Source organism: Corvus brachyrhynchos, unplaced genomic scaffold (assembly GCF_000691975.1).
Source record: "Corvus brachyrhynchos isolate BGI_N302 unplaced genomic scaffold, ASM69197v1 scaffold83, whole genome shotgun sequence".
Classification (NCBI taxonomy): domain Eukaryota; kingdom Metazoa; phylum Chordata; class Aves; order Passeriformes; family Corvidae; genus Corvus; species Corvus brachyrhynchos.
In genome coordinates this window covers 5,939,807-5,950,786 of record NW_008238464.1, presented here as the reverse complement: position 1 = coordinate 5,950,786, position 10,980 = coordinate 5,939,807, and the positions used below count along the sequence as shown (strand labels likewise).

General features: G+C 38.1%; 1 protein-coding gene across 2 annotated transcripts in view; it reads left to right on the top strand.

Annotated features, from left to right (window-relative positions):
* Nucleotides 1-3,589: 3,589 nt before the first annotated feature.
* The window catches only part of SEPT10 (septin 10), a 20,884-nt gene continuing 13,493 nt past the window's right edge, over nucleotides 3,590-10,980 (top strand). Inside the window, exons 1-4 of one of the 2 annotated variants that reach the window (XM_017737176.1) lie at nucleotides 3,590-3,742; nucleotides 4,445-4,640; nucleotides 6,082-6,268; nucleotides 9,768-9,929. In XM_017737176.1, coding sequence (XP_017592665.1) covers nucleotides 4,474-4,640; nucleotides 6,082-6,268; nucleotides 9,768-9,929 — 516 coding nt within the window. In that variant the 5' untranslated portion in view covers nucleotides 3,590-3,742; nucleotides 4,445-4,473. The remainder of the gene's footprint in view (nucleotides 3,743-4,444; nucleotides 4,641-6,081; nucleotides 6,269-9,767; nucleotides 9,930-10,980) is intronic. The other variant, XM_017737175.1, reaches the window with a different exon arrangement.

Genomic DNA, 10,980 nt, shown 5'->3' with positions numbered 1-10,980 from the left:
GCCCCGGCTCCGTGCTGGGCGCTGGTGAGGGTCGCGTCAGGTCGGGTTAGCGGCAGAGATGAAGGCTCCTTCCTCACGCCGTCTAGTTCCCAGAGCTGCCAGGCTTTTAGGACACTTGTTGTTAAAGGAACTTGTTTTCAGATGCCGCCCTTCTTAGCGCTCCCGTGGCGTATCGCGTATTCCAAGTAATAAGTTGAATCTTGGCTATTGAAGAATTACTTCTCCGTAATGGCAAAGCTGTCAACTTTATGTTCTGCAGACATTGAGCCCATCCACACGGCAGCACGTCCCCTTGGAGTGTAGTTCCTGTGCCTGTTGGTAGTAGTGGAAGACTTGGGGCTCGGAAGAACCACGTTTGGGCTGCCGTAATGGCAAAGCTGTCAACTTTATGTTCTGCAGACATTGAGCCCATCCACACGGCAGCACGTCCCCTTGGAATGTAGTTCCTGTGCCTGTTTGGGGCACAGGAAGAACCACATTTGGGCTGCCCATGGGCAGGAAGAACCACTTGGGGCTCGGAAGAACCACATTTGGGCTGCCCATGGGCACGTTAATGTGGTGATGTCCACCCTCGCGGCTGAGGGCATGGCATCCTTCCCAGGGCCTCCGCGTAGCTGCCTGGGGCTGGCGGGACCATCACCTTCTGCATAAGCACACATTGATTACGGTTTTCTTCAAGTTTTGGAGGGCAAATTTCAGTCACCTCTACAAGCCCAGTAGCAAGCTAGTTTCTTGCTTGGACTGCTGGTCTGGTTCTGCAGAGGCTTATGCAGAGTGGTAGTAGTCTGAGACCTAGCTTTTGCTTCGGAACGGCATGGTGTTGCGAGCTTTTAGCCAGAAATATGCGGCAATTTTAAAAGAAAATAATTTTTTTAGTTTCTTTCTGAAAGAAAGAATAATTTTTAAATGTTGCACTGTCTCAGGCTATGGGGTTTTTTTTATGCTGTTTTTAATGGGCAAGACAACTTTATATAAACCAAATATTTGATTAAATCATAGAATTGTAGAATGGTTTGGGTTGGAAGTGATCTAAAAAAGATTGTCTGGTTCCAACCCCCCTGCTCAGGGCAGGGACAGTTTTCGCTGAACCAGGTTGCTCAGGGCCCCATCCAGTGTAATGAATCTGGAGAAATCCAGACAAATTAGCTCAACCTTTGAAAAAGAGGTTGAGGGAAGGAATGAGATGCGATTTAGATCAGTTAGGTGATCAATTAGGTGATATTTCTTTGGAAGCAGTAAGAATGCGGGTATCATGTGGTCAGTTTTGTGGACTTAATTTCTCTGCATATTTGTTAGACAATAGCAGAGTGAAGCTGTATGAGGTGCTGATGTTAGGGACAAACAGCCGATGTCCTTGGAAAATCTCAGAAGGAAAAATGTAGGCTACTTTTTTTCTATTAAGAGAATGCTTCAGTTGTGGTCAGGTGGAATAGGTTTACGCAGTGATTCTTCCATAAGGAAGGGAGGTGGTGTGCTGAATAAGGGCTCGCTGCTTGGTAGGCAGCAACAATTTACACACTGAGACAAGGTACTTCTATTTCTTTATTCTAGTTTGTGCAAAGTAGGGTGCTAGGTGATAACCCACAAAGTGCTAGCTGCCCAGTCATCAAAACTACATTTACACATTTTAGCAAGCCGGGAGATCAAGGGTCATTGGCTACTAGTTGCATAGTTTTCTTAATTCGTGTTCTACCTTCTATTGGTTTGTGATTCTCTCGTTTGTCATGCTACTTAGGCCACACTTGGAATCTTTCTCTTCTTTTGAGTTGGTGGGTTTCTTGAGTTGGTGGTCCACGAGTTGGTCACAATCTCCTCCTGCCAAAATTGCCTTGGAGCTGAGTTAGTTGGAGCTGATTTCAGCATAGTTGCTGAGTTGGCTTTGTTAGTTTCTTCCTTATATTGGGAGTTCTGCCAAATGTCCTTGTGGCCTGTAAATTTTGCATTCTTTGTGTCCGGTATCATTAACACGTCCTTCTCTCCAAGCTTTGTTAACCTCCCCCAGCTCTGAGATCACTGAGGCATGTCAAGTCCTAAACCTTAACAAGGCAATTCTACTGACAAAGTAATTTATCTTTCTAACACCTGGACATCAGAAGGAAATAAATTTATTCCTGCGACAGTTTTTTTGTTGGAGTGTTACGAATGGCAGTGCAGTGGTTTTGAGGGTAGCCCAGCACGGTTGGGATTTCACCTGGTGACATGAAGATGAAGGGCGTCCTTTCTGCACTCATGCTGAGCCTCTTGCACTGGTTTTTGGTGTGGAGACTGAATAGTTTGTGTTAGAGGAACTGTCTTATATTAGTGGCAATAGAGGTGCTTTGAGTATCAGACTGAGTAGCTAGAGTTCTTAGATGTGCCGCCACTCTGTCTCAAATACACTTGTCTTTAAATGGACAGGATACTGACAGTTTTCAGTGTCTCTCTGCGCTTTTTAATAGTAATTGTTTTCTGGTAGAAGGCTTGAGAAATTTTGTTTTCAGACATGCTTTGAATGTACTTTTTTTAATATCCAGAGATGTCGTATTTTCTCTTTAAATTGTTCACTTTGCATATGCATTTTCCCTCATGTTAGTCTAAAATGGAATTATCTGATTATAGTAGTCAAAAATGAGAGTTGGTGCAGTTAGTGCAGTGTAGTCTGTAGTCCCATACAAGGAAGTCCTGTGCAAATCAAGAAGAGGATGGGTATTTGCTGTGAGGAATGTCCACATCCTTTTATCTGCAATAATTCTGAGTCTTGCTATGCATACCTATTAGGAAAGGTGCTACTTTTACGGGCTTTAAGTGCTAAATTAAAAAATTTCCTGCTGTTAACTGTGTGCATGTTCACAGGAAACAGTAATGGTTTCCAATTCCATGTGGATTGGAAATAAAAGAGAAAGAATAGCATGGACCTGTCACCGTTTCTACTTCTGATATGTAATGTTTGTTTAAAAATACAGTTCATTTGTGTGAACCAAGATATTTCGTTTCGCCTTATGCATTTTTAGTATGCTCACTGCCTTGATGTCCTGGTTCTAGATTGCTAGCTGATGTTTGAAAAGGAATGTGCACGTTTAGATATTTCTAATGAAATCAATATAATGCTATCTCAGAGTTCTGGTGCATATAATGAGTGTGGATAATGTATTAGTTTACCTAAATAGCAATTTCAGTTCCAGCTCCTCAGAATGAGTTCCGTTTGATAACACGCACCTTCCTCTGATTAATTATGTTCTCTATTTTGAATTGTGATGTTTAGATTGTTTTTAATACTTTTTCCTAATTTCTAGGAGCAAACCAACTGTGATCTATTTTCTCCCTACATTTTTCAGTTTACATTTTCAGTTGGACTTGTCTACTTTATTTCATTCATGTTTCATAAGGTTGTTTGGTTGGGGGTTTTTTTGTTGGTTTTTTTGGGGTTTTTTGCAAAACCTGGACTTTATTTTAAGCCTGCAAATTGTCCTGTAAATTTTAATTTTTTCTCAAATCATGGAAAAAAGCTGATTTGACAGGTCTTTTTTTCCCCAGATTTTGGCTTTTCTTCGTTGCATGTGAAATCATAAGGAATGAGTTCTAGCTTTCTAGTAGAATTAATTTGTTGCCATGGTTAACTGATATTTTAAAATTATTTTCCTGTAGCAAAATGATGGCTGTCGAACTTTGTCCTTGTCTGCACATGTTGGGTTTGATAGCTTACCTGACCAACTGGTTAGGAAATCCATCAAGCATGGCTTCTGCTTCAACGTTCTTTGCATTGGTGAGTAGTATCTGGGTGCTTTAAGGCTTTAGTGGTATACCCAAATTAGGAAGTGACTGAAATTTAAATCCAGTTGTGGTGTTAAACAGTTTCTTTAATGTTAAGCATGCACTATAATCCCACCCCTTGTCCCAGCTTTGTTTATTTATATTCATTCTTTGGGTTAGTATATAGCATTTTTGTAAACAATGCGAAGACCAAAAAATGTTGAAAATGGATGCCAGTTATTTATTCATTTATCAGCAGCCTTTTGGATTCTTTTGAGTAAACTGGGCTTACACTTGTAACAAAGAGCTTCAGATTAAAAAAATTCTAAAATTCCCAGGTGGTATTACTGTAGTGTTTTTATACTTATTAAATGCTTTGCTCTAGTATTTTACCCTTATTCTTAAAAACCCTTTGTTTAATCTCTGTTTTCACAGCTATCTACTTAACTTTTTTAAATCTATAGGAAGTTAATTCTCACTTTTAAAGAAATCAGTGTCAAGGTACTGTTCTGCTCACTACTCATTAGCTGGTAATTTACCCTTATATGTAGGATGAAAAAAAAAAAGAAAATATATTTTGTGCTCACTAAAAGAATGCACAAATACATTTTGCTCAGAGAAATCAGTTGAGAAGTTTTTGTGTACCATTTCTGTGCTTATTATGTGTTTATTTGATGTGCAAAATGTCTTCCCAAACCCTTCTGTTTACCTTCAGGGGAAACTGGAATTGGGAAATCAGCCTTGATGAGCAGTTTGTTTAACACCAATTTTGAGGATGCTCCATCAACACATTTTCTGTCAAGTGTACAACTTAGAGCCCAGACTTGTGAACTCCAGGAAAGTAATGTTCTTTTGAAGCTGACCATTGTAAAAACAGTGGGATTTGGTGACCAGATGAACAAAGCAGATAGGTAAGTGCCCTCTTGTCACTATGTTATGCTGAAGTTTTGGTCTCAATTGCCAGCTGATTTTTCTTTGGGCTTTGTAGTAAGTGGTTGTCTTACATGTGTTCCAAATAGATGGTTAACTTTCTCCCTGTGTGTCAAAGTAAACCTAGTTGTCTTTCATGTAGGAAGTTATTTTATAAATCAGATGAACTCTGCCCCTTTCTTTATGGATATAATCCTTTATAAATGTATGTACATGCAGTAGTATCTTTTGGGGTGGAGAAAAGCAGGGAGGTCAATAGGAGGGTTTTTAAACAGCCAAGCAGATTATAAAGTACTGTATATTATATAGATTAGATCTACAGGGTTTTTAACAATTTGACTGTAACATGTTGAAGACCTTAAACTGAAAGTAACATCATGTGGATTACCAAAGGCCTTTTTTTTTTTTTTGGACAGCTGAGTTGGGAGATGCAGAGGCAGCACACTGGTGGCTTTCAGAACTTTTTTGAGTCTCTGCTTTTGTGAATTTAAGGTTTTACAGTACTGAACTGTCTCAGCAGATTTTGTTTCTTTCACCTTAATTGTAAAGAATTTATGCTATATGAGTACCTAAATGGAGGTACTCATATAATAAAAGAAGGTTAGTCGCATTTATCATGAGAGCTATGCCTTATGATATGACTCAATAATAGCTACTGCTAGTGAATTGGATGAAGGAGATGCAAGCAGGTACTAGTATAGGTATCAGAGGTTTTGGTGTGTGGTATAGGAGGTGCCTTTTCATTCTTTTAATTTTTTATGCAACACTTGCTTCTGGATTTTAATAGCATTTGATCTGGTTTATAAACTTTGTGTAGCAGAAGAAATGTAAGGGTGCACTGCTTCTACATCTAGCGAAACTTTCTTTTTGAAAGCACATTAGAATCTGGTTTTAAGTAGGATAAAGTATACTTAAACTGTACTTACTATAAATAAGATTTATTTTCTCTAACATTTCTCATTTTAGTTTTTGTCTGTTGTTTAAGAGCTCTCTCATGCACAGTACTTCAGAAGATAAAGTTCATCCTGTTTCTTGGTACTATTAGTTGCACATTCTTTCTTTTCTTCTACCTAAGAGGTTTTTGTGTCTTTCTTAAATATAAGAGTTTTTTATTTCGACAGCTCAATGGCAAAAGTTTAAAAACATCACTTGGGAAGTTCGATTATAATCATAATTAACTTTTTGTAGCTTTTTTCACTAATGGCAGCTAAGAAGTGTTTTGTCTGTATTAGATGCACAATTCTTTTTTGAGTAGCTTTTCAGAAATTAAGATTAGTCTGTACATGTAATTTTCTGCCCTACTTGAGCAGCCTTTTGACATGTAAAGCAAAAATCCACGGAACAATACAAGAGAATTCCCTTCTTAGTCTGTCTCTGTTTAGGAGTAGCTAATACCTGGTTGTTAAATTTTATTTCCTACAGCTATCAGCCTATAGTGGATTATATAGATGCACAGTTTGAAGCCTATCTCAAGGAGGAACTGAAAGTTATACGTTCTTTATTTAGCTACCATGATACTCGCATCCATGTCTGCCTCTATTTCATTTCACCTACAGGCCGTTGCCTAAAAACCATAGATTTGTTAACTATGAGAAGCCTAGACAGTAAGGTAAGACTTAGAAACAGTTCCAAGAATTTGTCTTACTTTCTAAAGCATCTTGTAGCTTTTAGGTCCACTACCACCTTTCAGTTCTATATTGATGTGTTTGGTTTTGTAATTTTTTTTGGCACTGGTATACTTCAAGTTCAGAATAAATGGGCTCTGCAAGTAGCTTGCAGTTCATCACTTGTTTATTTACAAGTCAAAAGGAGAGAGACATCCAGCAAGAACATTGAAAAAAGAAGCATAACAAAGTTTGAAAAAATAGTAAAAAAGGTAGAACCACAGCAACTTTACTTTTATTAAACTGTAAACATCATAGTGAGATTGGATAGGGTACCTTCCATAAGTGCTGTAGTATTTCTAATTAAGCTTGTTTCTAGTTTTGGGGCTGCTGGAAAGTTGGCATATAAAAAGCTCTGCAGCACTGTGAAGATCTTAGTTATAGATAACTGAAGAGGCATGTGTCACGAACAGAGCACCCCGCCAGCGTGGCTTTGTCTAAGATAGGCTGCAGTAGTGTTTTAACATCTTGATTTGTTTAGAAAGCTTTAAAATAGCAGTTTCTAGTGAAATTACTTGCATTTTCTAAATCCTTAACTTTCTTCTGTAATAGGGCTGTGTGAACTGGATGAAGCTAAATGTTTAAACAATTTTAAGAAACCTTATATTATTTGGATTTAATTTGTTGAAATGTTGAGAAATTTGAAAACTTAAATGCATTTGCTGTGCCTTTAGCCATTTCCTTTGTGCTTTACTAGAGCCCCTCCTGCTAAATTTTCTTTCTGCATTTTCTTGTTTGTGAGAAGTTTCTCCAAGATAACAAGGATTAAATCAGCTGTCTAGTCCACATTTGTGGCTGATAAGCACATTTGGGATTTTTGTTATTTTGTTTGTGGATGTAGTTTGCATTTTGAGCTTCTCAATAGCAGAGAGCAAGCAGAGGGAAGATATGGTGGTACAAGGGTAGGGGAGTGCAGGGTCATTTCTATGTGCTATGTTGTTGGTTTCTAGGTTGTGCCCTCTCTTTACTGAACTTCTTTTAAAAGTGTTTCTTTCAAAAGAAAAGGATATAGATCCTCAAGTCCCAGTATCCTGAGAAAATACTTCCATGAGGATAAACCAAAAGTAATTCTGCTTTGGGGAATTTTGGCGTCTAGCCACCTACTGCAAATATTTTTAGTCCTGCTTTGGCACAGAGAGTGCATGAACCACATGTAAATCTGTTGTTTTATCCCTTTGCAATGGATTCTTCTTTCTGATCTTACTACAGAAATACCATGTACACACAGAAAGAGTTATATGCTTTAGCTGTAGTTTAGTTTCCATCTCGTTGTGGAGCCATGTTTGTGGTGCTTTAGTACTGCGTTGTCCTAGTGGTAATGAAGAGCTTGGAATTTCCTGGGATGTGGAAGTCCCTGGGTGCATTCACTGAGTACAGAATTCCGTACAAAGATGATACAGCCACATGCATCCATCAGATGTGTAAATCTGTGTCCAAAGATGTCTTGAGTTTCTTCCTAAATCCACTACAGTGTGCACTGTGTGCTTTTGTTATGGTCTGCTGCTACAAAACAATACCAGATTACACAGCTCAGAGGTCGAGAGGGTTCTTGGAATAGATTAGGTTCATCCTGTACTCTGTAGTCCTTGAAGAAAAAAAACAGAGTATCTATGGTCAATTTATTTTTCTCTATTATGAGTTGGATGACTAGCTAAGAATTTAGACCTTGGAAAATCCTGTAGTTTTGCTTAGGATGGCATCATCACAGACCAGCCAGATTTCATTTGCAGATAAAGGGAATCTTTCCCTGTACCCTTTCTTGCTGGGAATAGTGATTATTCATCTAAGAGCTCTGCAGTTCTAATTCATTCTTGCAGAATTGTATACAGGTTATGGTTAAGTCAGTATTGTGAGGATTTAGTTTGGGTTTTTTTCCCTCCAGAAAGGATCTTCAGAAATTTTTATATTGATTCACAGAGATACACTTAAATCAGCCTGCTCTTCCAACCAACAGTAATTTCAAATACGTGTATTTCTTTTCATTCTTTGTTGCTTATCTAAAACCAGAGTAAATATTATGCTTTTCAATTTTAATACAGTGGTGGTGATTTAATGTCAGTGTTGACAGCTGTAATCACAGTTTCTGATGATTTTGCTTTTTACTGTTCTCCTTGGTAGACTTCCTCTGCTATTTGTTTTCTAAGAAATTCTCTCCTAATTAATGAGTGCTTGAAAAAGTTTCATGTTGAAGAGACAGAGTAGAGGTTAATTTAATTCTGAGGACTTTGTGTTCCATCTATTTTTAGACCTATATTAGAGAAAACCTAAATTGATGTCCCCCAGCTAATTTGATTGAAGGTGTGAATTACTCCTAGCTGTAACAGATTGTTTATACAATTCTAAATTAGTTCAGTTATTAAAAAAATATATTCCATCATTTTATTTGATTTTAGATATTTTACCCCATATATGCTTAGATCGTGTATGCTACACAATTAAGGACTGTCATCATGTAACCTTAGAAGTCATACTTCAGAATTGGCTTGCTTCTTACTCTTTGGGACACTTTGCTTATGACAGAAGTCTTACTTGAAAAATATCCATTTTGAATCTGTTCTTGACATTTAGGTGTTTCCATTCAGACAGAATATTCAGAAGAATAGAAAGTGTATATGTGTTTTCCTTTTTTTTCCTCCCTCTCCTTCCTTTTTGCATCTGTGATCAAGGAGCTCTGTAAAACTCTTCATCTTCTGAAATCTGGAGGAGTTATTTATATTGTTCTTTCAAAATATTTGGATATTGGCATTCATTATTTGCATTTAGTTCTGAAAAATGTGTATTTTGGGAGTGGCAATAGGATTTGTAAGAAAAAATTGGCATTACAGCCTTCCAAGTTACTGCCATAATTATTTTAGGAAATAGGGCAGTTTAATAGAACTGAATTCTGTGTTCTGAATAATTAGTGTAAAGACTGGAAAAGCAAGATGTTTTAGCCTTTGTCATTCCTCTGCTCATGTCAGACACTTGAGAAACTGCTGCAGTGGTGAGGTGAAGAAGATGTAGCTGAAAGGAACCCAAGGAAGAGGCTCAGGGGTAGGCAGGATTTGGTAGCCAGCTTCTTTTTCTTTGTGTATTTAGACTGTCAGCTTTCATTTAACACCTGAGCCATGTCCCTTGCTGCTATGAACTAAACAATCTATTTTTTTAGCAGAGATATAAATACTTAATGGCATTTAGTTAATAAGTAGGCACTGCTTTCTTTTGAGTACTTCACTCTGTGAGACCTCCTTCCTTGTTCTTAGAATCAATTACTTTTAAGGGAGTATATTGAATAATTGGTTGCTAGTTTGTTAAATGATGCCTTTGAGAATATTTTTAATTGATGGAAAATTTTGGACTGTGGGGGAAGTTTTAAACAGCTTATTAGAAAATAATTCTATTTACAAAAGTTCCCACCTCAAAATTGAAGTCTCACACATTTTGTATAATTTATGTCATTAATAGGTGAACATTATACCAGTTATAGGCAAAGCAGACAGCATTTCTAAAGCTGAGCTAGAGGAGTTCAAGAAGAAAATAATGAGTGAATTAATTAGTAATGGCATCCAGATATACCAGTTTCCTACTGATGATGAGACTGTTTCTGAAATTAATACCATCATAAATGTAAGTAAATGACAAAAATATTGATACTTCAGTACTAAAGCATCATTCTCTGCTGATAAATGTCACTGCTTTCACCATTGTCTTTAAGCTTATAAGTTTGCATGTCACAAGTTTGTTTGGTTTTTTTCTCTCTCCTTAAAAAGCTCTTATGTGTTGGGTTTTTTTTCCACTTGCAAATCTTCCTGTCCCTCTGGTGTTGATGTCTGTAACAGAAAAGAGATACCCATGCCTAAATGGTTTTTCTAATATCTGGTTAATTAATATATAATTACTATTATAGATGGACAGATTGACTTTGCTCTTTTCCTCAACAAATAAAATTTTACATCTGGTAGAGAAGATATTTAGGCGCCTCATGTCTACAATTTTCTCTGGTGTTTATCACAGCAAGTCTTCCACCTGCTTTTTCTCTTTTGTTTAGTACTTTCTTTTGAAATTAGGACAGATTTTTCTCTTGGGATGAAGAAGTCAGATGTAACTCTAGCTTATTTTCTGTTGTCCTTTCTGATTGTCCCAGGGGTAGCTGCCAGCTTTCTGCAAGGCTGTGAAGCTAGATGGCTTTGCCTTGAGCACTCTGTATTTGCTGCTCTTGTGCCTGTGTTTGTAGGTGCACATGACCATGTTTGTGTGTACCAGGGTTTGAAAGTAGGGAAAAGGAGCCAGGATGCCAGACCCCATGGCTCTGCAGTCCCAGCCTCTGTTACCTGGCCAGGGAGTGAGAATGTGCAGCTGTCCATCAGTAACAGATCCTTTTGCTGTGGGGAAACGTGGTGGTTTGTTACTTACCACTTCCATGCTCTGCTAGTGATTTATTTTCCAGGTAATGGTGTTCCTTTATTTGGTCAGCTGTTCTGGGTCAGCAGGCAGGCAGTCAGTGCCCAGCCTGTCTTTGTGCCAAGCCCACAGCAGTAACCACACCACCACAGGTTCCAACCTGTGGTTGTCACATGAGTGTTACTGGGATACGATGAGCTCTGACTGAATGTGAGTCATATGTTCTGGACCAGTTTTCTGTTTGGGGCTGACACTTCCTAGTGCAGCTCAGGATGCA